Below are 25987 nucleotides of genomic sequence, written 5' to 3'. Positions count from 1 at the left end.
CAACAACCCCACGCCTTTTTGTCACGACGAGATTCAATTGAATTAATCCCTTCACAATACGAGATGCTCAATTTATTGGCAGCATGTTGTTCAGCAAGAACCGAAATCATTCCACCGACGGTGAAGAACCGACGACTCCTCACAAACAGGAGAGGCCTCTCTCTTGCATGATTTTCTTCTTCGCATCTCAGATGTTAAGTAATCTGGAAGCACGGTCGGCATCTTCAGAATCGACAGCTGAAGCTGGAGTTTTACCCAAGAAAGCTCACCGATTGGATGTTCTGCTTGCAGAGGTAGGGGAACATGCAAATCGCAGCCCTTACGTTACACGCTTCGAGCCAATCCCGGTTGAAATGTCACCTCCCGGTCGACCTAAGGGCACATCTCGTGACGAGATGCATGATGTTCTCTTGCTAGCCAGCTTCAAGAACAAAAGTGCTTGGCAAAAATGGATTGAAACTCCAGAATGGCAGCGATTTATGCAGAGGACAGAGAATGAAGGCGTCTTCCGGCGCATCCCGCATGTTCGGTGTGCGCATAGTCTTAAAGGACTGAGGAATACACTGGAAATTCTTATGGCTTGAACTAGACCGGTCTCGATTGAGACTTGTTCCCTCAACAGCCCAATTTTAGGATACAATACGGACACGTACGGAGCATATTCTCGCCTGCCTTTATCTTGCTGTGTAATACTATTCTCCGGCAGATTCGGCGATATTCAATTCTTCACCGGCAGTCACGGCATGGCAGTCGGTGTTTTAAGGTCGACATTTCCCGAGGCCTCTAATTTGCAAAGCCGTTGAACTTTCAATTCTCTCAGATGATAGACAAATAATCAAACCTAAATATCGGTGTGACTTCATTGTACAGCATCAGGAAGATATACATGCCTGGCGAACAAACATGACCGCAGCGCTTACGAGTGGCGGGCTGACGTGGCAAGGAATACATATCCTGAGCAGGAATATCATTCACTTCATTTTCAGTCAGTTGGCTTAGAGTCAGAGAGCCCGCTCATTCCGCCGCCTCCTCTGGCCCGCCAAGACGAAGACCTTCAAGAGAGAGGAATGCTTGGCGCGAGGCTCTTGGCAGTGTCACTCTTTTTGAGAGCAATGGCTATTCTTGAGCAGTTCAATACGAGACATTTACTTTGTCGTCTGGTGTCGCACACGGGCGATCTGTTCTGAGGCTATGCTCGGTCAATGGTAGCCCCTGATCTGCAAATAGCGGCATCACTGGCTCTTGGCCTCCTTGGCGATGTTCTCCTTCTCTATGATACGATCGATCCTCTCTGCACAACGCGCAAGCAGATTTATTTCGACTCTGATGATTCTTCAGATGCTTGCCTACCCTGTAATACTGCAATGCAACCGACTGACTGCCTGCCCAGTTGATTGTGGAAGCACCGCCGGTCACCAAACTAATAATAACGGGCCCATGACTAGTGGACGTATCTCGCACGGTCGCTCAAAAGCCCTTTTCGGTGCTTTCTTGTTTCTATCTAGCACTATTCCTGCTGCTATTCCTGCTGCTATTCCTACTTTTTTGTCATTCCTCTCTGGGTGGCTGTCTCTTGGCCTCCGCTTGGCAGGGCGGGAAACATGCAGCATTTGACGGAGTAACTGATTGACTCCTACGTACGTAGGTAGCTTATATGTACAGCACATCTGCTGCCTGTCTGGACCATACTGTGAGTCTCACTTGCGTTTTGTGCTGGCAGGCAGACACTCTGGTGCCTTCCTGATTAGACTTTAGGCCCCTTCCTGCTATATATACACCTCTCTTTCTTTATACAACATCGTGTCTTGCTCTTCTTCTACAATTCTCCTCTTATCGACAAACTAACTATCTATCTTGCTTCATCGTCGTATTCGACTACTGGCTCTCTTTGCTCGTCTCATATGTTACTACTCATCCTCCATTGGATGCTATGAACCACTACTAAACAACCGCCACTCTTTTGGATTATTCATACATCGACTGGCTTCAGATTACGGCCAATTCTCGTCTTTCGATCATTCTATTCCATATTCTTTTTCTTGGTATTATCCCTCCGTATCGTCATCGCCATCCGCGGTCAATCGTCTTTCAAAAATGTTCAATAGTCCGGTCGTCTACTTCAGTGAGCATCGCCCTTCGACAGCAGATCAAGGACCCTCAAATAAGCGTCGTCGCCTGATGCCAGCAACCGATGAACACAATTCCGTACTCAATTGCGGTTGTACTGCTTTCCCATCTAGTTGGATCAGTCTCGGAGCCATCCAGTCGGCACAGATGCTAGCGGCACCCTCATTTCCCATCCTTACTCCGGAAATTACCTCTAAAGGTGCCCGGCTTAGATTTGGCAAGACTCCTCGATTGAAGGCGGGGTCTACCGGCACCTCGTCACCGTTGCCATCAAGGCCTTCTACCAAATCAGGACAAAACAGAACAAAGACTCGACATACCGCAGCCTCAGCTCCGAGTACATCCTCTTCAACTTCACACACATCCGCGTCTACCTCGATCAAGAGTCTCTTTCGCCGCGCTGGTTTGACTCATCATACCGCAAAGGGGCTGATTGTCCCAGATGTTCATCATGAGACCGCTAGGGATACAGCGAGTCGACATGGATACGCTCAAGAATTAGAGTACATCTCCACAAGAGATATACTGGATGCCCCTCCTTCGCCAACTGGGGATTCTCACTCTGCGGTGCACCATGATAACGATATCTCACTCACCATCAGAAGGCCTTCACGCCTTCGGAAAGTGACTTCGCGCTTATCACTCAGGGAAAGGATCACTTTCACCGGTTTCACGCATCCGAAACCATCACGCAAGAAGCTTTTTAGGTCACCATCTATGGGTCATAGCCTACGACAAAGAGACGATCCCGACATTGCTATCCCTGCCATGTTTGGCGCGGGGTTAAAGTCTCGTCGGCTCGGCACCACTCTCCCAGCAAACTTCAATGTCGACTCGTGTGAGCTCAGCGATGAGTTTTGTAATCGACGGATAATGTTCGGCAAAAGCGGCAAACAAATAGGCAGGGGTGCGACAGCTATAGTACGAACTATGTATCGAAAGGGCGGGTCAAAGAATGACATCTATGCCGTCAAAGAATTCCGGAAATGCGGACGAAACGAAGATAAAGTGGAATACGAGAACATGGTCAAATCGGAATTCAGCATCGCCAAAAGCCTTCACCACCCAAACATTGTGGAAACAGTTCGTCTTTGCACGCACTCCGGCAGATGGAATCATGTTATGGAGTTTTGTGAATATGGGGAGTTGTTCTTGTTGATTAAGCAAGGATACCTTCGTGACATTGATAATCTTTGTTTTTTCAAGCAACTCTTACGAGGCGTAGCATATCTACACCAAAATGGCATTGCCCATCGGGATATCAAGCCCGAAAACCTCTTGGTCACGTCAGACGGACAACTGAAAATCACTGATTTTGGTGTTTCAGAAGTCTTCTTAGGGATACACCCGGGGCTCAGAACTGTCAACCAAACAGAAAATGATCCAGGGCAAACGAAGGAGGTTCGAAAATGCCCCCCGGGCATTTGTGGCAGTATACCTTACTCATCGCCAGAGGTTCTTGCTGAAAGTGGTACGTCTGTTGTTGTTCTTACATTTACCGAGCTTAGCTGACAGTAATAGGAGATTATGACCCGCGTGCTCTTGATGTATGGTCATGTGCCATTGTGTGTTTCACTTTATTTGTGCGGGGTAGCCCATGGAAGGCTGCAAAACCCGAAGATCCTCACTACAGAAAGTTTTTGGCTGGATGGCACAAGTTCCTCCTTCGGAACCCGAATGGTGTCATAACCGAGACAGAATCACCAACATGCGGTCGAATCTTCACCACATTCCCGAAGAAAGGATTGAATCAGCTTGTACTCAAGATGCTGCATCCAGATCCTGAGACTCGTATTTCGATCGAAGAGGCTCTAAACGATAAGTGCATCCAGACCATCGACTGCTGCAGTCCAGATATTGAACACGAAACTACTCAGCAGATCAATCAAGGAACCCGCATGGATACTGTGTTTGATGTTATCAACAAGGACAGTCTGAGGATGGCCCGAAAGAAGGCACATCGTCATCTTCCCCCAGAGAAGAAGCGTTCATGACTAGCGATGCTTTGTTGCACAAATTGAAGGAAGGGATTCAAAAATCATTCTATGTAAATAATCAGGCTTTTGTCAACTCGGTTCTGGAGCACTCATTACCAGGGATCGTTGTTACACGTAGCATCTGCATCTTGACAGACTATTTATTTCTTTCCAACTTTCTTTCCAGTGGTATATAAGTAGATTGGAAGGCCTAAAGTGAGAGTACCGCCCTATTCTATCACTCCTCCTTCAACAACTGAATAGCAAGTTCCTTGAGCCTGAACTTTTGGATTTTTCCACTTGCTGTTTTGGGGAATGCGTCTGAGCTTGGAAGGAAGAAGACGAATTTCGGCACTGAGATAGATATGTTAGCTGATAATTTGTATGCACGAGATGTAAACTCGCCTAGATGACTACTCAACTTCTCCCTCACCCACAACCTCAACTCTTCTTTGAGAAGGTGCCGCTGCTCCTGGTCGCGTGAATTGGAAGCAGAGTGTATAACCACGAATGCGCCCACTACTTCACCATATTTCTCATCCGGGACACCAACGACAGACACCTCCTTGACGGCCGGATGGGCAAGGAGACAGTTCTCAATTTCTAAAGGGTGAATATTTTCGCCTCCGCGGATTATCAGGTCTTTGATTCGGCCTGTTATGGTTATGTAGCCGTCGGCGGACATGCTTGCTTCATCGCCAGTCTGGATACGTCGTTAAGAATGGGGCTTTACCTGATATGGGAGGCTACTTACGTGCATCCAGATCTTGCCATTCTCGTCCGCGAGCATAACTTCTGCTGTCTGATCCGGGGCATCCCAGTATTCTTTCATGAGTAGGTATCCACTCACAGCCAGCTCGCCCTTCGTTTCGATAGGGAGAGTCTTACTACGATCAGCCGGGTCCACGACCTTGGCTTCAACGTGCGGCATCAATCGGCCTACGGTCGTAATCCTCTTGTCAATAGGATCATCTGTAGTCGTCATCGCAGAAACGGGGCTTGTTTCCGTCATTCCGTAACATATTGTCAACTCAGTCAAGTTCAGCGTCTTGTGTAGTTTGCGCATAAGTTCAGCTGGAATACTGCTTCCAGCTGCGATGCCAGTACGCAAGTATTGAAATCCATCGTGGGGGACTTCGCCCTTTTCTAGGAGACCCAACTCCTCGATGAACATTGTCGGTACACCGTATAGAGCCGTACAACGTTCTTCTCGCACGGCTTGGAGCGAAGCGAGGCCGTTGAACGATTCAGATGGGAATACGATGGCTGATCCGTGGGTTGCCGTGGCCATGTATCCCAAGATACATCCGAAGCAATGGAATAGCGGTGGCGGGCAGCAGACGATGTCATTTTCTGTGAGAAGCATTCGATCGCCGATCTGAGTACCGTTGTTCAAGATTGAGCGGTGAGTAAGACAGGCTGCTTTGGGCATGGATGTTGTTCCTGACGTAAACTGGATATTGACCACATCATGAGGAGAGAGTCCTTGGTCCGGTAATGCCTCTCTGTCTGCAGGTAGGTCGGATACTATAGATGAAAAAGGTGTAAGAGCTTTGTATGCCGAGCCGTCAAATTGACCAGCCGAGTTGTCAACAACTACAACTTGCTTGAGTGATGGGATCAACTCCGATTGAACATGAGACTCGGCGTGGAGGTCAGGGACAAGATGTTTGATAAGAGGTGTATTGTCGCGAGGTTGACGACGTGGTAAGTTTGCTTCGGCACTAATAATCAGATGACTTGCTCCCAAGTGACTTAAGGCGGACACAACCTGGTTCGCGTTAAAAGAAGGGTTGAGTGGTACCAAGATGGCCCCCAATTTGAAGAGTGCGTAGGTCAACTAAGAAGTAATGGATCGTAAGTAGTGAGACCGCACTTCGATTGTCTTTTAACATACCGATGCATATTCGAGAGAGTTTCCCAACATGACCGCTACGCGATCACCTTTCCGTACAGATAGAGACTGAAGCCCGCGAGCTAAAGCATTACTGTGACGATCAAGCTCATCGTAGGTAAAGCGGCCCATTTGGTGGCGAGCAACGACCCTGTTAGTGTCTTAGCTTTTTGATCACTTTATTGTACGGTCCGGACGCTTCACTCACGCGGGACGATCTCCGAATTTCTTCACAATTGTTGCAAAATGATCTCCTACCGTCTGTTCTATTAAAGGCGGCTATATAGTTTCACATCAACACAGATCCTATCGAAAACACTTTGTCCGGTCAGAGAGAAGCTGGGTTCATGGGCCGTACCGTATCAGGGCCCCGCGCGTAACTCTGTGTCAACAAACTCCGAGCATGTCGCGTCGAGAAACGGAATATATTTCGGCCAATGTTGTCATTGCTTCCACGTACAAGCAAGCTTTTCCTTGCGCATAGAAAGAGAAGTATCCGCATAGCTTCTCAGTGGATGTCACGTCCGTCTCAGCACCGCATCCATTGACAACGTGCAACTCTCCCTGTCCTATCCTACTTTGTAACCTGCTTGGTGGAAGTATGAGATAATCGCTATCAGTATATGTGTTTGATATTATATACCCTGCAACTGAATTTGCGTATGGTGCCAATCAAAAGCAGAGGAAAACAAGGGACAGGAAAGGACAGAGAGATAAGGCAGAGGAGGAGCTCGGATATGAAATGAGGGGAAGATTTCCGGGGTTGACTCCCGGCGCTAAGCGCACCATCTTTCTTGATCTACGCGACATTTGCCAGGTATATAGCGGTTTAACTATGTCAGATAAAGAGGTTTTTGGAATATTTTTCTTCTGAATTTATCTTTAAATCATGCCTACACTTGTCAAGGTCCTCTGTGAAAGCCCAGTGCAATGTACGTATGTTGAAACACAGAGTGGGATGAGTCTTCCCCGCAAACATCCAGGGTCCGCCTCCACGAAGTCTCCGCATTTCATGCCAGCCACATGAAGTGTCGAACGTCAAAACAATAATCCTCGGCTATGCTCCAGAAATACCAATTCAAAGACTATTTGGGATTCTATGGCGACAGTTATTTCGTTATCGAACGACTGATATCGTAATAAGGAAACATACAGGACAATCTATAGCGACCCCTTGGATTACCCATGAGCAGGTGAACAGGGCTGCTATCGGTATAAAAGAACAGGGCGGGCAAAGTCCTCCTAGAACAGCCAGACATCACGGACTGGTAGGAGTATCCTACCCAGCATTAGCAGGTGAAAACATAATAACAAATTAAGTGCTGTTCCCGACCTTTGGGCGTCCATCTGAGATGAAATATTGAGCGTACTGGCTCCTTCAGAGAGCTTCGCAGCGTCGCCCAACGCAAATTTGACAGCATCTCTCGCCGTTCGCACAGCTTCCTGTATCAATACAAGCAAGCATTAGCACTTGATTTCAATACATGTACCGATTCTAGATACAACATACCACCAACCGGAACACAGTGCGCCTCATGTGGCTCAAGAACGGCGCTGGTATGGGATCCGCCAACTTGGAAGGCAACGAAGGCCAACACCGCAAGTATGGTAAACTTCCTTCTGATGAAAGTGTGCCTCAGACAAATGAATCTTTTTATTGAATATCCGGGTTCTTCTTTGTTGCGAGCAACAAAGAAGAGCTTTCAGGGCCCAGAATCCATCCAAGCCAAATTGAAAGAAGGTTAGGTGATGCTCGTCCTATTAAACAAAGATTCGGAATGTATCTAACAGTGTACATGTCATATTCCTAATATATTGATATGCTTCCACGCTACTGTCTGTCCCGGGGGGAGTTCTTCAGGACGATTCATGGATGACACTCGTCCATAACTTCTGTGCGAATGCAAAGACAATTTATTGATACCATCCAGCATGACATTAAGAGCCAAGGAGTTATCCATGGCCATCAAACGGGATACGATGTCACAATCCCATTCAGACGCTGCATCCGTAAGAAGCAAGTGCTTATGGTTAGGGGTGTGCTCTATCATATGTAAAAGTATGATCCACGCATGTTTCTATTACAAGACTAGTATATTGAAAATTTATTCCACATTGATATGAAACATAATGCTACTATGAGAGCAAGATCAAAGGTTTGACTATGAGAGAATAGCTTTTGTTAGGGCTATGTCGCCTAATCGGGCTAGCAGATTTCCTGCCTGATTTCAGTGGCATTCTTTGTAGCACGCGGGGAAGCTAAGCATCATCATCTTGCTAAACTATTCATTTTCAGATCACAAAGGAATATCACTATCCAATCACTATGTTTTCATGATTTGCATAATACCCATAACTGATACTTTCATCCCCTCTTCTTGTCGCATAGCTCGTTGGCGCACGTTGCTTGCTGGAAGCTCTCAGTGTCCTAAGAGCTCCTCAAGAAGCAACGTGCACGAGCATCATGGCCGCCGAACCGTCCGAAGATGACATTGGCAATTTTATCAGTTTCACCAGTCTTTCACGAGAGAAAGCCATCTTATTTCTGAAGGTAGAAATGAAAATAATCTTTCGTCTGAACAGAACGCTAATTACGATGCTTACTCCAGGCAAACAACCTCAACCTAGAAAAGGCCATCAATGCATATTTCGAAAACCCCGACGGCGTCCCATCCGAAGTATGCATCTTGGAGATATGTTCCTATTCTGGATATGATCGTGACTGATTGAGAAATTACAGCCTCAGGATGACTGGACGTCGTTCAACAATTCGCCGTATTCTCAGGACACCCAGTCCGTGCCGGGTGAGCGAGCTTCCCTGAACAGCTTTCGAACGAACTATAGCTCATCATCATTTAGCATTTCATATCGAAAATTCCGATAGTAACCCTGGGCATGGATACTCAGTTGCTCCCTCGCGCCCACCGTCCCGAATGAATGTCAGTGAAACGTTGAGTGATCGCAAATATGAAGGAAGTGGACATGATAGTACAGGCGCAGGTAGCGGTCATATGTTCCAAACATTTGATACCTCTACTGAAATTTTATTGTAGATATGAAACTCACTGACGCTCAAATGGAAGAACGCGCGCTCCAACAAGCGGTAGCCATGTCGTTAGGCCAGGAATACGGTAAACAAGAAAGCGGCGTTATCGCAAACTCTCAGGACACTCGATTTGGACCGGCAACTCAGGACTTCTACGATGAAACCTCATGGGGTATGACCGTCGTCAATTCGGGGGCTAGGGAAGAAATAATCAGTCCGGACCCTGAAGATCGCCTGCGCAAAGATGATGAGCCAGCTTTCCTTCGCCCTTCACAAGAAGCTTTATACATTGGAGGATTTCTGACGATACTTCATTCCATACCACTTGCGCGAGAAGCACTGCTATTGCGAGAAAAGACCGTCCCCGACTATGGCTACGACTCGCAATGGTGGAATGGGCAGTCAATCAAGATTCCCCGAATTGTTTCTTTAGATGACCCATACGTCGACGATCAAGATTGGGACGATATCATCTACGAGACTCAACGATTGATGGCTTTCTTGGATGGTACGCGGCGCGCCTTTGGAAGTACTGATGCACTCGCTAGTTTAAGATCTCTTTATGGCTACAATGGTGATGGCGGCGTGGAAAGATTCCTGGAAGCATGGCAAGAAGCATCTGTTCGTGCGACTCCGGCCAACCAACTGTCAATGGTCTTTTCCTCCTGTGCAATGAAGCAAGAAATGACTGAAATGGATACACCGAACCAAAAGGAATTTTTCGTTTTTAACACGTATGTCGAGTCTGGACCGAGCCAAACCTTGTATGATGTTTTGGATGATGCCATCTGGCCCGATATACCGGGAGAGGAACTGGATGATGTGTGGCTCGATCATGTCGGCGAGATTCTCACGATAAAACTGGAAAATTACGGCAGCGAGGCGATGAATGTCAAGATTCCTGCTACTTTCTATCCAGATCGGTATATGGAGGCACGTCGTGACACAGTCCGCGAGTTGCGTATGGAAAGGCTAAATGTTAGCCAAAAAATAAACGACATTGAAAATATAGCAGCACGCTATAGACGCACGGAATCTGTATCGAGAGCTGGAATGTCCAATCAAGAGCTGCTAGAAAAGGCAGCACAAGCTGTCACAAACGCATTGCCGAAAGATCCAGCTGACGGAACAAGCGAATATGATGATGCCAAAGCACAACACTTGACCGAGCAGCTGCGTGGAGTTGCAGGTCTCATTAAAGATAAATTGAGTGGTATGGAAAGCGTTGTTATTTGTTGAGACGTCTTTCCTTAGCTGACCCTACCGCAGAACTCGAAGCCGAGAAGCAAGCAGCTCGTGATACACTCCGAAACCACTCCAAGATCTTGACTGAGTCGGCAGTCTCGTCTGACGACCCACCGCATTACAAGTACACCCTTAGAGGCCTTTGTACAGCACCTCACATTACCTACATTTTACGAAAAGACTCCCCTCCTCGAGCGGACGAGGATCTAATCGAAATGGAAGACAAAAAGCCCGAAGAATGGCACTGGTGGCGGATAAGCTTCTCGACAGACGATGCCAAAACACAGCAAGCTGCTAAACCTGAAAATAAGAGGATTATGAATAGCAAAACGAACAATGCGGATGTCATTGGATATACCGCTGTCAAAGTGCGTGAGATTGAGGTCCTCAGAGCAGCGCGAGAATCGAGGAGTGTTCTCCTAGTGTACGCGAATAATAATGCAGTGGAGTTCCCGTATGAACCTCCACCGCCAGCTCTACAGGTATGTAAAATTTATGTTTCACATCGGACGAAAGCTAACCATAGTTTCTGTATTAGGAATTTGTCAAAACCGATAACATCACTTTCCAAGCAGAGCTTGACGCAGCCACAAACATCTACAACGGCGAAGAAGGCCCAGGCGAATCCGCAGATGCCGTTATGGAGGACTGGCCCAAGATCGACGCTGAAGACGAAACGACACCCGCGGCAACGGAAAATGCGTCGAAAGTCAACGTCTTTGATTACGAGGTTGATGCCTTTGACGAAGACACTTCTCGTCAAGGTCAGGAAATGCAAGAGATGCAGGAAAGGAGAGGGAAGAGTCTCCTGCATTGATATGATGATTATGTATAATGATTCTATTTGTTACTGTCCAGGTTCTTTGCTTCTTGGCACATACTGTTGGCTTTCGGTTGGATAAATGTTATAAACGGAGAATGTTTTGTTTATAAAGTGGATTTGAATATACTAATTCTCGAATTAATAATTTCACGATCATTGATTGAAGCTCTCGGTGTTGTCCGTATAACTTTTGAGTTGTAGTCCTTGCCGTGTGGGGAACATGGATTATCCCCCATCAACGGAATCAACAACAAACACATTCCATCATTCACAACATACGAAACCCATCTTACAAGCTTCTACATTCCAGCTTACATCCAGCAAAATGTCCCTAGAAACCGAGGCTGTAGCATCAGCTACAATTGAACTTCTCGAGGGCCGGCTCCGCAGGCTAGAATATCTCCTGACTGGCGACACACAATGGACCGGAAAATCATCTACGGCACCTAAACCGGACACATTAGAAGATACCGTCGCGCGTCGCTTGACTAGTTTGGAGAGAACGCTCAATTCTTTGAGCAAATCAAATCCAGCAGTGCGAGATGTGTTGCAGCTGTGTAAGCTTAATCTTACCTCAAGAGATTTGTTGTTTGCTAATCGTGCGCAGACTCTCGATTCCCCGATTTGTTTCCAGGCGCCTCTACGCACGAAGATACTATCCCCGCTGATCTAAGTACACAAAACCTCGCTTCCATCGTTCTATCCTATGCCACCGCATTCCCCGAAACTGCATCGCGACTTTCATCTCTCAAAGACCTACCCATTCCGGACGCACAAGCTTCAACCGCGCTGATTGAACTTCAACCACGTCTCCAGAAGCTTTTGAGTATTCAGGAACAACAAGCTATCGAGATATCCGAGTTGCGGAAGCGCAGTGCACGGTTATTGCAGCGATGGTATGAATTAGGGGTTCTTAGGAATAGTGAGTGTTGGGCGGAATGGGAGTCGCGATTGGAAGATATTGAGCGGGAAGTCAAGAGGCGTGAGGTTATACATGATCGAAGAGAAAGGGAGATATAAAGAAGTGGCTGGTTGAAGTTTTCAGAATACGTATGGGCTATGGCTTTTTGGATAATCGACTCGAGAATATCTGAAGCCCAGGAATGATTGATGCTCTAGACTTGTATATCGTTGGTAAGTCTTATCGTTAGATCTCAGGCGGACAATGAAGCCACTGATATATGTTACAGGATATTTGAGCGATACGAGACGCTGGGTAACAGCCAAGCTGATCTCGAAGTCATTCAGAAGGATAATGCTTCATGGACAGGTGAAATGCCAATCTAAAATTCTATACATAGCCGTCGCGTTACTTGAAGAAGCATAATATGATCGCCAAGGAGACATGCATCTCGATTCGTCATACGGCATCGGCGGACGCTGGACAGCGAAGAGGGAATATCATCCAGTACGTCACTGGTGCGATCATTTGAGGTTGGCATACCAGTCAATTCTACATTCCTACGTCAGGCCAATAGCAACGGGCTTGGGGTTATTCAGACTAGCTGTATTACATTCTATGTTCCTCATCAAGCATATTCTCCATACAAATGATTGGACGCAGCGCTGTCATTAAGACTGTTGATTGACTCATTAGCCGCTGCCTGATGCTTTGTAGGGGTAGTTCGTCTGATGTAGAATGTTGACGTCGCACAGTGGATCAACAAGCGCCAGAATACCAACGAGATATATTCATTCTTATATATGAAAATGCGTAACTTTTATATATATATATATATATGATTTGTCGTATTTCGTGCCTTGCATTATTCTTATCACTCGGCAAGGGAAACAAAATCGATATGTATGTAAGATGTATTGATTGTAATTTCGCGTATTGAAAACAACCAATGGCAAGAGCCCACCGTTCGTGGGATCGGAGGGCCTAGCCCGTTCCTGATCAATAACAGCGTCTGATTGGCTGTTTCATGTTAGTGGATCCTGGCTATTTTAATCAATCGTGTATGTATTTTTTACCTTACTCGACTGACACGGGACAGAATCATCGGTTCTCAAGAGGTACTGCCATCCTATCGTCAGTATATAAAGATAAGCATGAGCATTGCCGTCAGATGTCGACGAGTTCATGCCAGATATCCCAGCATCAGGAGCTTCCCAGTTTTGGCTGCGTTTGAGAATTCAAGCAACGTGAAACAGTTCCCAGGTGCATGCAGTTGCCCCGTGTGGACGTCATTCCTATTCCCCTCTTTATTGTTTGCAGTCATTACCAGTGATATATCATTCTGTAATCGGACTCCGGCCATGTTGATATCGACGGACAACACTTCATTGTGACCCAGCTCCTTGATCTAATTAAACGAGTAGGTCCTGAGAACGAATTACGGAGGATACGGATGGGTATGAAAGGTAAATTAAACGACAAATACAGAGCAATACCAGCCAGCCATCCTATTCGCAGCTTAGGGCTGAACTCCCTGCTTCGTTAATTACCGCTTGCCACGTATTGAATACACAGCCCGTCTTACAAACCGGGTCCCCACTCTAATTAGAATGCACGTCCTCCCCTTCCTCATCTTTCCCATCTTCTTGAACATCCACACAACCAACACCAACAACTCACTCCTCCTGCCCGCCGCAGGCAATTCCTTTCATTCACTCGTTCCCTCATTCTTGTCTCCTTTCTCGACTATCTGTTTCCGTGATCTATAAACTACTAACTTATTTTCTTTTCTTCTGTTTACTTTTCTCGCCCCTTGAACAGCCTGGTGCTGATCTGGCCTCGGAATTCTTACTGCGGCAGGGCTGACTGTCTGTACATCCAACCATTCGATTAAAGCAACTTCTCGTATCTACGCATCGCCTACGATTGTCTCCAAATCGGTTCGATCGATATCGTTGTGGTTGATCTTTCCTGGATATTGCATCTGGTTCCGACGGTGTTACCTCGATACATTTCCTTGCCGCACATATCCGTCGCCTTGTGGGATTTCCGTGTAATAGAATCAACATTTCACTTTGAAGAGATCCGTTGATATATCGTCCTGCGACTGCGCCGACTCAGACTTACTTGATGCTGCGGTAGATTTATCGCCGCAATCACCCTAGAACTACTCTCTCTTACATCAACATATCGCGGCAATGCCACGATTCGACCCTAGTAATATCCTAGGCGATCCTTTCGCACTATCCACCATTTCGATATCAATTGTACGTGAGAAATCGACTTTCGCGTTCGCATCAGCATCTTCATATCATAACGATTACTGACAGCCTTCTTAGATCGCATGGATTATCTCCTTCATTGGCTCAATCATTGCAGATGTTCAGACAGATTTCCCCAACTATGCCTGGTGGGCGGTCGCCTATATGATCTGTGTCATTGCCGGTATAATTGTCGTTGTGGGTTCTGATACTACCCTGATCTATAGCAATGCGGTATGCTGTGACCATGAATGCGAAGTGTATATATATATATATCTATAAATGCTGACTATTTTCAGGTCGTTGGATATCTATCTGCTGGTCTTGCATTCACTACCTTGGCTGTGAACTCTTTGGTTTACCAACCGCAATCATCGAAACAGGCTGCTGCCGCTGGTTTCATCTTGTTGTCTATGATCAATGTAAGTACGACATGACCTTTTTTGTAGGCGTTGCTAACAAGATAGATCATTTGGATATTCTACTTTGGTTCTACGCCAGAGTCAAGCCACCGCCAGGCAATTGACTCACTCGCATTGAACAAAGTAGGCAATGCATACCACAACAGTCGCCCGGCCTCCAATGCATTCGGCGCTCGTCCCGCTACTACTGTTAGCCAGCCTCCTCAGATGTACACCTCTGCTCAACTCAATGGTTTCGAAACTTCGTCGCCCATGTCCGGTTACCCAGGCGGCCCGCCGGGATCGGACAAGCGCAATACAACTGCCACCAACTTCCCCCCTGCCAACGTGGAGCCTTCGAATGAAGTCAGTCAACCAACGGAATATCCCTACAAGGCGAAGGCCATCTACTCATACGATGCGAATCCCGACGATGCCAACGAAATCAGTTTCACCAAGGGTGAGGAACTTGAAGTATCTGATGTCAGTGGCCGATGGTGGCAAGCAAGGCGAGCAAACGGAGAGACGGGCATTGCTCCGTCGAATTATCTCATCTTGCTTTAGAATCCTTCTCTGCAAAGGAAGGACTAAAGCAGCAAAAAGATAACACAAAAAAGAATACTCTCCAATGAACGTGTGCTCATTAATGCGATTTCCGCTTCGGCGTCATACACCTAGTTTACTTTGATACCCTTGTGACAGGATCATCCTGCGGTTTTCCTTTTTTTTTTTATTATGACTGATTTGTTCGGTCTTTGTCTTTTCCTCTTCGACTGCGATTAACACGTCATGTCATGTTGCGATGGGATTTGATTATTACCTTCTCATGACCATAGTATTGGGTTTTTTTCCGTCCTTAGTTTCGTTTTCATTTCTTTGTTTATCAACCGGGATGTTCAATTAGGAGGCTGTGGATTTCTGACAAAATTGAATGGTTCAGTGTCAGTGTAGAATATATGGTCAATTTCATATTTGATCAATTGCAGCGGATATATCGTTATCTTCTACTTTATATATAGTCTTAGAAGCCTTTTCGTTCGTATTTCTGATTGGCCACTAGACTCCGAATCTCCGACTTTTCTCTAGCTATTGACCGAATCAGGACTAGCGAAGGTGGATAATCTAGCCAATCACGGAACTTTATTGCAGATATTGACATCGAACGTCCATCATTTTTTTCTTTCCTCTGCATCCGACCTTCCATATCGAGTTCTTTTCCCTTCGTGACTTCTCTCGGTTTTGGTATCTCTGTTATGTTATGTTAATATATGCTTGGTCTGTGATTGCTTCAAGACTTATGGGGTACTAAAGTCTCTTCTAGAACAGAATCTCCACAAGATCGGGTCCATCTTTCAGGTCATTGCATTGTCCGGTTTAGGGTTCGATTGATTCGTGTATAAAATTTTAGGTTGGAATGGGCTGGACCCTCTTTATCCAGTTTACTTATATAATAATAAGATCATGTGGTTCTCTTTCTTCTCTAGCTTATCTTCTCTGTCGTTTTTGAATTTACAATCTTCCAATTCAATCGTCATTTTATGCTTTGGAATCTGTTGAATCATGAGTGGCCAAGATATCCCCGTGGCGGCAAATGTGCTAGGAACAATCGGTACGGTGTTCTGGTGCATTCAGCTAGTACCTCAGATATGGCATAATTGGAGATATAAGAAGACCGATGGATTGCCGGCGAGTATGATGCTGTTGTGGGCTCTTTGTACGTTGTCCTTTCATGCTGTTTTCTGCTTTGATAACAGCTACTCATATTAGAAACTCTCTAGGTTCGGTGCCGTTTGGGGTTTATATGATTGTTCAGGTATGCTTATACCAACTACACAGCAATAGGTGGAGATGATCTAACTGGGTGGACTTGATAGAATGTCAATATTCCACTTCAGATTCAGCCTCAGATATTTGGCTTCTTCGGCTTCGTTAGCTGGGGACAGATCCTACACTATCATGAGTCAGTGCCCCAACAAATGGGGCTTTTCGGGACTGTTTGCTAATCGTGTTTTAGTGGATACTCGCAACTCAAGGTATCACTTCTTGTCATCGGCTCTTGTATTTTGGCTGGTGGCATTGAGGCTTTGCTTATTCTTACATTGCGGGTACGCTTCTCTTCTCTTTCGGGTATGCAAAGATTAATGCTAACACGTTCTGATAGATTCCATATCGAAAGGGTATAACATGGCCGGACTTGATTTTCGGCGTTATAGCTGCCATCATGCTGGCCTCGGGCTTTGTTCCACTTTACTCGGAAGTTTGGAAACGGAGAGGACGAGTGGTGGGAGTTAGTAAGTCAAATCACCGGCGGAGCTTGGTTGTCTGAATGCTGATCGGGCTTTTGTTTTACAGACTGGGTCTTCTTGAGTATAGATAGCTTAGGAGCTCTCTTTTCGCTTTTTGCACTTGGTACCTTACATTTCTGGCGGAATGTTTCGGAATGGATACTGACGTTACCTAGCGGCACAAGGCACATTTGATATTCTCGGTGGAATCCTTTACATTGTCGTGTAAGTTCCCATCCTCGACCTTTAACTTTCATCTGACTTATCATGACATAGCTTCCTCGCCGAAGTATTTATATTTTTGAGCCATGTGATATGGCGTTTCCGTCATCGCAAACTTCTCCGAGAAGCCAAAGAAAGCGGGAAGACTGTCGATGATCTATTAGCCGAGAAGGATGGCGATCCAGTTGATGACAACGAAAAGAGCAATTCATCTGTGACCCAGACACCGGTGGACCAAGGCGTGGTTGCAGGTGAGCAAACCGAAGCAGGTGTTTCGGCATCAACAGAAGATAAAGATCTTGAGCGCGGTCAGGGTTGAGTTCTGCATTGTTTATATGGGTTTGCCGTTATGATAAGAGATACGGCTGCATTTGCATTTGCATGATATGGTTGGTTAGGGCGTTTGTCTTGGTTGTTTCTGCATTATCAACTTGGTAGACCGGCATACATTCATCATAGAGCCGATTAATCTGGAAATTGGCATGGATATACAATCACTTACCTAAACTTGATAGCAGTCAACTTTCAATACATTGGTATTTGCTATCGTAGCCTGCAGGATCCAGTTGATAATCCCAGAACATACCTTGAGCCCTGAGGCTTGAGCCGGAACGTCAAGCGTGGAGCCGTAGTGGATCATCATAACAGGGCAGACCCTAGTAATATCGGGCACACTTCTCTAGATCACTCTTTAAGCATCAGCTTTCACTCTCTCAAGTTGCGGATCGTATTCGGTAGGTACTGGCTAGCCAGAGCTGGGTCAAGAGAGGCTAGCTATACCGGCGAGATCCGGGGGCATCTTGTAATCTGAAGAAGCAAAACAGTGGATATCGCAACGTGTATAAATGAAGTCGATAGGTGTCGTTGCGTTCGTAATATAGATCTAGTGGAAGAAATAATTGTAGATTGTTGGCCACGATGGAGTCGAGTAAATTAAGAGGCGTCTCTAGCCGGATGAAATGCTGGCAAGGTGGGAAGCAGCCCAATCACATGACTCAGCACTGGGCATGGATTGCTCTAGAAATTAATTTATCTTCACAGCTTCATCTTCATCAACAACAACAACGACGACGCGAGCGGTCCTCCCTGGCGAACCACTTCCCAGGGCTATTTTGTGCTTTTTAACAGCCGTATCTCCTACCCCCGACACATCGCAGCCAGTCCAATGATTCAATCTCTTATCCGCCGCCACCACCTCCACTGCTAATTTCACCACCACCGCGGTCACATAGCCGACTCATCCTGCAAGCTGCCAAGCTTCCCGTTGTTACCTCTCAAGAGTTTGCATTTAATTTGAGGTCTTTAATGTTTAATTTTTAGATACTCGAGACTCCAACAAGCAAAGCATCATCGATCTTATCCTATCAAGCCGCAGTCGGATGAAGACCACGAGGACCGTCCATTGTCACGTCTAGGCTAGTGCTCTAATCAGGTTTTCGCTACATTGGTACCTCCGAAGACAATCTTACCACAATTTCACGAGCAGGGCTGGCACATTGAGTTCTCAGATACAAGTGTGGCCGTCGCATAGCTCCTTCATTCGGGTGCCATCTCATCCGGCATCATCGAGATGGTGCACCGGCGAATTTGGGTCAAACGACCCGATGCGTCTGCCACTCTAGTATCGATGCCGGAAGACAGTGTCGTTGACGAGCTACGAGATCATGTCTTGCGCAAATATTCGAATTCGCTTGGAAGGACATTTGACTCACCGGATTTGATGGTGCGGATATTACCTCGCGCGACTGCGAACCGAGCAGCTGCACCGGATCGATTTCTGAGCCCGGAAGAGTCCTTGTTTGCTTTGATTGATCAGTATTATCCCGGAGGACAAACTGTTGAGGAAGCTCTTGTTATTGAAGCGCCTACTCGCCGGACACCAATCAAACCGTCGCCTCGCCAGTCGTTCTACTACCATGCAGAGCCGGGTGAACATAGCGAATACTTTCCGCTTATGCCAGTCCCAATCAATGTGGGGACACCCCCAGGTCATCCAGCAAGCTCTAGTAATAGCAGTGCGGGTGCAGCTCATCAAACTCCTGCCATGTCTGTCCTTACAACAGGTAAAGTTCCTCCTCTTCCGTCACCAGGAAGCCGTCCCAATCGACACTCGCGAAGGCCTCCATTCGCCCGACACACGACCGCTTCGCCAACTGCGCTGGTGTCCAAAGGTATAAAAGGAAGATTCACGTTTTATAAACACTCTTTTCTGATTTCTCTTAGATACAAATCTTGCCGTCAACGGACAAGCAGCTTCCTCACAACCGTCTTTGCCTACGCCACCAGCGCCAGCTGTTCCTTCAGATTCACCAACACACCCTGCGCTTAACACAGTAACCAGGACGGCTTCTCCCCGTCCGGCACGTAGAGCAAAGAAGCTATCTTCCCCGAATCCAGGGGCTTTTGGGGGGTTGATCGAGGGCACAGTCCCACCAATCAATGTGCTTATTGTCGAGGACAATGTCATTAACCAGAAACTACTCGAGGCTTTCATGAAACGTCTCAGTGTCCGATGGCAGTGCGCTCCAAATGGTGAAGTGGCAGTTAAGAAGTGGCGGCAAGGAGGGTTCCATTTGGTTTTGATGGATATTCAGCTTCCTGTAATGAATGGACTGGATGCGACGAAAGAAATACGGCGGTTAGAACGGTTGAATGGGATCGGTGTTTTCTCCAAGACGGCTTCTGGCCGGTCGAGTGCTACGCCTTCGTCTTCTATACCGGCTGACTGCCCGTTGAAAGAGGAAGACACCTTGCAGGATTTGTCGTTGTTCAAGAGTCCGGTGATTATAGTGGCATTGACAGCCAGCAGTTTGCAAAGCGACAGGCATGAGGCTCTAGCGGCTGGCTGCAATGACTTTTTGACCAAGGTATTTTGTCCGTTCAATCCGATATTCATTATGATGTCTAATCTGTTTTGGATAGCCCATTGGATTCCCGTGGTTGGAACAAAAAGTAACCGAATGGGGCTGCATGCAAGCTTTGATTGATTTCGAAGGCTGGCGGAAATGGAGAGGATACGAAGATTCACCACGAGGTATTGGCGCTACATCGGAAAAACCAGCGTCGACGAATTCTCCATCACGTCTGCGAAATAACGCTGCAATTCACGCCGTCAAAGTCTCAGCCAGCGACTCCACCAAAAAAGAGAGCGCAAAAGTCTCAGTCATTGAACCAGATGCCTCGGGAAGCAGCAGCAGCAAGGACGAAGATATTGAAGTTCCCATGCCTCAAGGACTAGCCCAAGAACTAAAAGCAGCAGAACCATCGAAATCATCCACAAATGGGGTGTGACAATCACTGAGTCGGAGATTTGCTACACCGATTGAGCGAATCCGAAAGTTGTTTCGATAGCGTGACGAGATGATTTGCATTACATTGCATTTGCATTTGTCTATTGCATTTATGCATCAATAACTTTTTTTTTCTCCTTTTAACATGCCTTTTTTTTTTCCCTAACTCGTCATACTCTATGTTTTGTGATGAATTTATCTCAGATACCCATTCTCGTACTGTTCTTGCTTCAATCTCATTACGAAGGTTATTCGACATTGTACATTTACATCGACTATCTCTTCTAATCGTTTCAGCCTTGCTATCTCTCTCGACTGGAAAGGGGTCCTGCAAAGATGCGCATACGTATACGACTCAAGTGTATCAGTTTGTTCCTTTATATTGTTTATATAACTACTCTTTTTCCAAATATACGATGGGAATATAGGGGTTTTCATATACCTCATCTATCCAGTTCTTAAATTGTGCTTCCTAAATAGGTCATTTTTCCGATTTGATGGAGATCTGTGTAGAACATCAAAAAGATTTGAGACGACACATAGTACCGATTTACCCTCCCCCCCCCCCCCCCCCAACTTTACTATCTACTGTCCTACGAAAAAGGAGATAATGGTAAGAATGATATTCATTATCAATGTCGAGAGTAGAAAGTGATTCCAGCACATTGTAGTTATAGTATAAGGTGGAAGTGAGACTTCAGGTATATATATATGTACATATCGTTAAAAAATAAAAAAAATCGAAGCACCCGGCTCCAAAAACTCCTTGGTCCTGCCTGAAACGAAAAATGGGTCGTATTAAATATCGGGGATGTTGTTGTAATGGGAGGAGTGGATATCAAAAAATAACACATTTTTCGAAGGGGAGGGGGGGGAAATCTGGTCTATCGCCGCCACATCATATTCCCTCTTGGTAATAGATTTTCCTTCAGAACGAGTAATTCACTTTTTAATCTTGAGTTCTCATCCTGCAGTTCATGGATATATGATAATGCGTTTGTGAGAATCTCGGATTTATTTTGTTGTTGTTGTTGCTGTTGCTGCTGCTGTTCTTGATGTCGTCTTCCGTCTCGAGTTGGTTGGCAGAGGGAATGCTTTCTCGGCCCCTTGTTCGAGGCTAATTGTGTACCGGTAAAAACGCCGGAGCGGGGGATAGCGTTTCCCAGAGCAAGAAATTTCGCGTTCATGTTTGTCCGGTATCGTTTCTCAATGGCGTTGTGTGCTGCCTTTTTCCGCTTCATGACTGCTGCTGCGTCGTTGTCATGTGAGAGGACCGACCGGCTTGATTTATTATTCGAGGATTTTGAAGAGGATGATGATTTGGGCGAGGCGAGTGGAGAGGATGGCGAGCAGGTTGATGTTGATGACGTGGAAGCATTGGAGTCCTTTCGCAGGGGGATGATGGTATTGGTTGTGGGTTTATTGGTGACACCAATAGTCTCGACGGGGGATACGCTCCCGCTTTTGTTGTCGTTGCTATGTGACGGGGACCACATCTCGCTCTCGGGGTCCTGGGTAGGTTAGTATGCGTGCAATTGGCAAAGTGGAGAGGAAGCACATACTGAAAGAGGAGATGCATCTGACAGGGCATCCTCAGTCTTGATCGTGTAACCTCCATACCCCGCCGGAGAGCCGTGATTGCTAGTAGCATAAGAGCGAGGCTCGAGTTCAACAAGACCAGCGTCTTCCGTGAAAGGGTTGAAGGTCTGATCAACACCGAATGAGTCCCACGGCAAGATCTCGAAGGGATCCTTGGTTAGCCATTCGGCGTCTGAGGGCCGGTAGGACGACATCAGATTGGATGGATCGACGTGGTCACTCATATCTGCAGGGAACTCCATCGGCTTTGTGAAGTCAAGTGAGGATTCGAATGTGGGCTGGAAGGTGGCCATGTTGGCAGGCCGTGTGAAGAGTAGAACCTAGGAAGAAGCTGACTGAACGTTGTCGTTGACCATAAACAGGCTCGAGCGGTAAGAGTGTTTGATGTAGGATACCCGAGTCGAGTGAGTATGCTCTGAGTCAATGCAACAAGTACTCAAAGAGCCAATACTAGACAGTCAAGTCGGGTGTGAAGCTAAGGAGGAGGTGGTGTTTAGCTGTGGCTGTGATGTGAAGTGAGAAGTCGAGATGGTAGGCAGGTATCGGGGCTCATCTAAATATCTTATATAAAGCAAGTGATCGATCACGGCAATAATAGCCGTATCAGAAAAAAAAAAAAAAAAGCCGTGCCCGGCGCCGCAACGGTTAGATGAAAGTCCGCGGCTGGATAAACCTTTAATTCAGATCGGAGAACGGCGGGCAGGGTCAAGTGGTACAGCAGAGCCTGGATGTTTGGGATGTGATCCACTGTTTTAGCCATTGAAGTCATAGAAAAGGGCTTGAGCGGGGTGCTTTTCTTCAATAACTTGATATAGGGGGCTAGATCACTCATCCGCGCTGTCAGCATCCTATCACGGCTGCAGAGAATGCATGGGTGATACAATTCCGAAGCTGCACGCACACGGCCGGTTTTGGATATGTTTTGCTGAAGGCATTTAGCATCTAGATGTCTAGCCAGTGGGTCGAGCTAGTAGCTGTCAGAAGTGGCGGCGCTTACCGAGCGAACCATAGTCTTTCTGCACAGCTTCATGTATGTTTTCGGAAGTGATGATGTACAAGACACCAGCGCGTCGAACAGGACCATAGAGCACTTGATAGCTCAGCTACAAGCCAAGCGATATCCAGCTGTCCAGCAGAAAAGAGGCCCAGAGACAAGAAGAGAGGATACAGAAAGATCACGGAGTCGAGCATTCGGCGATGCGCCGGATGCTTCGGCGCCGAAAAAGAAGGCTGCGGCCTTCTCTCGGCTCGGCTTGACTGAAGCCCAAGCCCTCACTCATCGCATCGACAGGAACGTCGATTCATGGCTTCGTCTGACACGAGAAGTGACTCACTGCATTATCACATTATCGCCTTAGGCTCGTCTCAGTGCTAATCCACCACTCGCGGCTGTCTGTCTATACAGTCCAGGATACAGAGTATAACATCTGCTAAAAGAGAGAGATCGATGACGGCAACACTACCCGCAGAATTGCAGGTATACCCGAGATCCATTTGCCCTAAACCGTTGCCCTAGACTAGTGAAACTGGAGTAAACATGAACAAAGCCACGTGAATCAGAAAGAAATTAGGGCTTCGGCCCCGACCTGCCATAGCCAGCCCAAAAAGGAAAAAAAGAAAACAACAACACGCGGCGCCGAACCACCACCGAAAGCCGAAATATCTATGTCGTCACTTTATGTACGTAGTATTATTTCTGGCTTTCGGTCGGTCCCGATATTCTTAATTTCTTAACCAGATCGAAGATCCCGTATGCAAGGATCTATCGCCCGAGATAGACTTCGTAGTTACCATACCATATTGCGTATTGCATATCGCATACACGTCAGAAATTCTCCGATTAGTTTTCGAATACGAAAATGGCCGGTATGTTTAGCCAGGACGTGTCATATTCTGTTCCGGTTTTGATTGCGAGTTTAATTGATTTCCGAGGTTTAGGGTTTGGCCTCTCAAACGGATATTCTGACACCGAGTGATGCCACCAGTCGGTAACGCTGATGGAGGGAAGACCTTGTTACAGAGTCATGTCCAAACTTCTCTTGCTGTACGGAGCACCCAGGGACCCAAGCGGGCTGTTTTACAGCGCGGCCTCCTTCTATATCCTCAGGTACGAGACGAGACGAGACGAGACTAGACTAGACTGATATACAAAACAATCAAGGTAACCGGAAATGCCCCTGTGGCTGCATTGGATATTATGATATGATAATGATACATGATACGTGATTATACTGTACAAGGCTGGATGTCTCGAGCAGTCAAACCTCCACTTTCTGCGGAATCTTGACCTGTCCCTTCTTCCTATCATACGTGGGCACACCATATCGTCGACCAGGAGCAACATGGCCACGACCATCTGGACCGGTCGTCTCCTTGCTGACCACAACATCCTTGAAGCGGAACTCAAACCTGGAGTTGTCCGGCTGAAGTCGAGTCAACTGTTTCTCGGCCTTTTCCTTTGCAATTCTCTTCCGCTCCTTTTCTAATTCATCAGACTGTTTGAGGCGTTCCTGATATCGTTCCAGATATTCACGACGCTCCATTGAGTGCGAGATCTTGTCCCGCTCAAGCGCAATCAACTGCGGATGCGGTATACGGGCATCCGCAGGGAGGAGAACTTGTTGTTCCTCATCACCCTTGCCGACTTTCTCATAGCGTCTCGGTTGCGGTACGATCAACGATTCAACATTGACCGTCGCCTCTTCGCCCTGTTCCAGAGCCGGGGCCGCCGAGAAGACACGTCCTGCGTCAACACGCGTAAACTGGCGTGACTCAGAGACAGGATAGAATATTTGTGGTGCTGTCAAGCGATGAACCGGCAGGTCATTAATAGACTCGTGCGTCGGTTGGGACTCGCCCTGTTCAGCCAACGGAGTGGTAGGCACCATCTCATGGACAGCCCGAGCATATGGGACTGCCATTGACTTTCCCTGGTGACAGTACGTTGTTAGTAAGCCGGATTCACTCATTACGCCGAGAAGATATGATCATGATAGGGCAGATGTATTGCTTCAGAGAGTTGTAATTTTGAACTTTTAGTAACCATTTCCGAGCTGGGAATGCCCGAGTCTTGAAGACTAATCGATTTTGCTCATCATTGCAATAACGGACTAAGGAAGAAAGCGGTAAGATAGAGTGTTAAGAACATACCTCATTTTTCATCCGTTTCTCCAACTCCTTCAACCTCACCACAGCTCCTACTCGCCTCATATCCACTCGCAACTCAACACTAACACTTCGAACACTCTTCCCCTGGACAACAACACGTTTATAAATCTCATTGGAGAGCTCATCACTAAGAATAGGCTCAGAAACAAAGAGAGGATTCAGAGGGAAAGGCTGTTTTGATTGATAACCGTCCTCGGAGTCTGCATTATCTCTCGTGCTTGATGCTTCTGAGTCACCACCTCTGCGATTTCGTAATGCCGTCACGTAATTGGTGGATCCGGGGATGTGGTGTTTGAGACTTGCACCTGGTCCATTCAACCAGTCGAACATTTGCTCCCTCAGCCGCGTCTGTGCGACGCGCGATGATGAGAGATGTCTCCGTGCAGAGCATTGTATCTGTGATGTATTGTGTGATGTGATGAGTGTGGAAGAGGAGGAAGGAAGAATGGAGGATGAGAGAATACGGTTCGTCTTTATCCGTGGAGGCATGGTGACAGCTGAGTGAGGGAAGGGTTTGATTATGGAGATAATTGATTAAAGCTCAATCCAAGGGGTATTATGTTTGTTAAGATTGATCAATGAGAATCGAAGATGTTGCGCAATTGAGGGTGAAGCACCCTTGGTTTGAAGGAAATAGAAGGAAGAGAAAAGGAAAAATTGTTTCTCTGTGATTAGCCGCGAGAGCATCACGTGATATAAACAAACAATGCAAACAAGCTTGGCGCAAATGGCATCAGGCCCACTGGGGT

General features: G+C 46.7%; 10 protein-coding genes across 11 annotated transcripts, besides 3 other annotated features; 7 read left to right on the top strand and 3 right to left on the bottom strand.

Moving 5' to 3' along the window:
• Positions 1 to 83: 83 nt before the first annotated feature.
• Positions 84 to 803, top strand: TSTA_114180 (uncharacterized protein; the record flags this gene model as incomplete). Its single annotated transcript, XM_002481552.1, has 2 exons — positions 84 to 529; positions 707 to 803. 2 exons carry the CDS (start codon positions 84 to 86, stop codon positions 801 to 803), a joined length of 543 nt encoding a protein of 180 aa, XP_002481597.1.
• A 47-nt stretch (positions 804 to 850) lies between these two features.
• TSTA_114170 (serine/threonine protein kinase, putative) lies at positions 851 to 4276 on the top strand. 2 transcript variants are annotated; one of them, XM_002481551.1, is made up of 2 exons: positions 851 to 3598; positions 3652 to 4276. In XM_002481551.1, exons 1-2 carry the CDS (start codon positions 2095 to 2097, stop codon positions 4119 to 4121), a joined length of 1974 nt encoding a protein of 657 aa, XP_002481596.1. In that variant the 5' UTR covers positions 851 to 2094; the 3' UTR covers positions 4122 to 4276. The 2 variants fall into 2 exon arrangements, with proteins under 2 accessions (XP_002481596.1, XP_002481595.1); XM_002481550.1 differs by having other exon boundaries at positions 3649 to 4276.
• Positions 4277 to 4304: 28 nt separating this feature from the next.
• Positions 4305 to 6464, bottom strand: TSTA_114160 (AMP-binding enzyme, putative). Its single transcript, XM_002481549.1, has 6 exons — positions 6356 to 6464; positions 6206 to 6276; positions 6001 to 6148; positions 4858 to 5943; positions 4509 to 4806; positions 4305 to 4457 (listed from the first exon to the last, which is right to left on the bottom strand). Exons 3-6 carry the CDS (start codon positions 6127 to 6129, stop codon positions 4342 to 4344), a joined length of 1629 nt encoding a protein of 542 aa, XP_002481594.1. The 5' UTR covers positions 6130 to 6148; positions 6206 to 6276; positions 6356 to 6464; the 3' UTR covers positions 4305 to 4341.
• Positions 6465 to 8461: 1997 nt separating this feature from the next.
• Positions 8462 to 11263, top strand: TSTA_114150 (uncharacterized protein; the record flags this gene model as incomplete). The annotated part of the gene is made up of 7 exons (XM_002481548.1): positions 8462 to 8548; positions 8607 to 8675; positions 8738 to 8801; positions 8857 to 8997; positions 9051 to 10256; positions 10313 to 10770; positions 10827 to 11263. 7 exons carry the CDS (start codon positions 8462 to 8464, stop codon positions 11103 to 11105), a joined length of 2304 nt encoding a protein of 767 aa, XP_002481593.1. The 3' UTR covers positions 11106 to 11263.
• Positions 11264 to 11388: 125 nt separating this feature from the next.
• TSTA_114140 (nuclear distribution protein RO10, putative) lies at positions 11389 to 12131 on the top strand (the record flags this gene model as incomplete). The annotated part of the gene is made up of 2 exons (XM_002481547.1): positions 11389 to 11668; positions 11719 to 12131. Exons 1-2 carry the CDS (start codon positions 11437 to 11439, stop codon positions 12129 to 12131), a joined length of 645 nt encoding a protein of 214 aa, XP_002481592.1. The 5' UTR covers positions 11389 to 11436.
• Positions 12132 to 12830: 699 nt separating this feature from the next.
• Positions 12831 to 12852: a sequence feature (AT_rich).
• An 812-nt stretch (positions 12853 to 13664) lies between these two features.
• TSTA_114130 (high osmolarity signaling protein Sho1, putative) lies at positions 13665 to 15663 on the top strand. The gene is made up of 4 exons (XM_002481546.1): positions 13665 to 14279; positions 14352 to 14507; positions 14573 to 14695; positions 14741 to 15663. The coding sequence occupies exons 1-4, from the start codon at positions 14211 to 14213 to the stop codon at positions 15236 to 15238; spliced, it is 846 nt and encodes a 281-aa protein (XP_002481591.1). The 5' UTR covers positions 13665 to 14210; the 3' UTR covers positions 15239 to 15663.
• A 571-nt stretch (positions 15664 to 16234) lies between these two features.
• TSTA_114120 (PQ loop repeat protein) lies at positions 16235 to 17500 on the top strand (the record flags this gene model as incomplete). Its single annotated transcript, XM_002481545.1, has 8 exons — positions 16235 to 16388; positions 16453 to 16487; positions 16549 to 16634; positions 16689 to 16779; positions 16836 to 16965; positions 17027 to 17083; positions 17136 to 17184; positions 17236 to 17500. 8 exons carry the CDS (start codon positions 16235 to 16237, stop codon positions 17498 to 17500), a joined length of 867 nt encoding a protein of 288 aa, XP_002481590.1.
• Positions 17501 to 18751: 1251 nt separating this feature from the next.
• On the top strand, positions 18752 to 20911 carry TSTA_114110 (response regulator, putative; the record flags this gene model as incomplete). The annotated part of the gene is made up of 3 exons (XM_002481544.1): positions 18752 to 19352; positions 19405 to 20048; positions 20104 to 20911. 3 exons carry the CDS (start codon positions 18752 to 18754, stop codon positions 20470 to 20472), a joined length of 1614 nt encoding a protein of 537 aa, XP_002481589.1. The 3' UTR covers positions 20473 to 20911.
• A 172-nt stretch (positions 20912 to 21083) lies between these two features.
• TSTA_114100 (HLH DNA binding domain protein, putative) lies at positions 21084 to 22595 on the bottom strand. Its single transcript, XM_002481543.1, has 2 exons — positions 22034 to 22595; positions 21084 to 21982 (listed from the first exon to the last, which is right to left on the bottom strand). The coding sequence occupies exons 1-2, from the start codon at positions 22361 to 22363 to the stop codon at positions 21356 to 21358; spliced, it is 957 nt and encodes a 318-aa protein (XP_002481588.1). The 5' UTR covers positions 22364 to 22595; the 3' UTR covers positions 21084 to 21355.
• Positions 21491 to 21533: a microsatellite.
• Positions 22596 to 24179: 1584 nt separating the features above from the next.
• Positions 24180 to 24211: a microsatellite.
• A 117-nt stretch (positions 24212 to 24328) lies between these two features.
• Positions 24329 to 25727, bottom strand: TSTA_114090 (uncharacterized protein; the record flags this gene model as incomplete). The annotated part of the gene is made up of 2 exons (XM_002481542.1): positions 24329 to 25000; positions 25221 to 25727. The coding sequence occupies 2 exons, from the start codon at positions 25725 to 25727 to the stop codon at positions 24329 to 24331; spliced, it is 1179 nt and encodes a 392-aa protein (XP_002481587.1).
• Positions 25728 to 25987: the final 260 nt, after the last annotated feature.

The sequence above is a fragment of the Talaromyces stipitatus genome, genomic scaffold (assembly GCF_000003125.1).
Source record: "Talaromyces stipitatus ATCC 10500 scf_1105507295555 genomic scaffold, whole genome shotgun sequence".
Lineage (NCBI taxonomy): Eukaryota > Fungi > Ascomycota > Eurotiomycetes > Eurotiales > Trichocomaceae > Talaromyces > Talaromyces stipitatus.
This window is presented reverse-complemented; position numbering and strand designations above follow the sequence as displayed.

Coding starts and splice junctions, on each gene's coding strand:
- TSTA_114170 (XM_002481550.1), top strand. CDS start 2,095: ATGTTCAATAGTCCGGTCGTCTACTTCAGTGAGCATCGCCCTTCGACA. Junction 3,599..3,648: donor AGAGGTTCTTGCTGAAAGTG/GTACGTCTGTTG, acceptor TGACAGTAATAG/GAGATTATGACCCGCGTGCT.
- TSTA_114160 (XM_002481549.1), bottom strand. CDS start 6,129: ATGGGCCGCTTTACCTACGATGAGCTTGATCGTCACAGTAATGCTTTA. Junction 5,944..6,000: donor ACTCTCTCGAATATGCATCG/GTATGTTAAAAG, acceptor ATTACTTCTTAG/TTGACCTACGCACTCTTCAA. Junction 4,458..4,508: donor GAAGTTGAGTAGTCATCTAG/GCGAGTTTACAT, acceptor TATCTATCTCAG/TGCCGAAATTCGTCTTCTTC.
- TSTA_114130 (XM_002481546.1), top strand. CDS start 14,211: ATGCCACGATTCGACCCTAGTAATATCCTAGGCGATCCTTTCGCACTA. Junction 14,508..14,572: donor CCCTGATCTATAGCAATGCG/GTATGCTGTGAC, acceptor GACTATTTTCAG/GTCGTTGGATATCTATCTGC. Junction 14,696..14,740: donor TCTTGTTGTCTATGATCAAT/GTAAGTACGACA, acceptor CTAACAAGATAG/ATCATTTGGATATTCTACTT.
- TSTA_114100 (XM_002481543.1), bottom strand. CDS start 22,363: ATGGCCACCTTCCAGCCCACATTCGAATCCTCACTTGACTTCACAAAG. Junction 21,983..22,033: donor CAGATGCATCTCCTCTTTCA/GTATGTGCTTCC, acceptor TAACCTACCCAG/GACCCCGAGAGCGAGATGTG.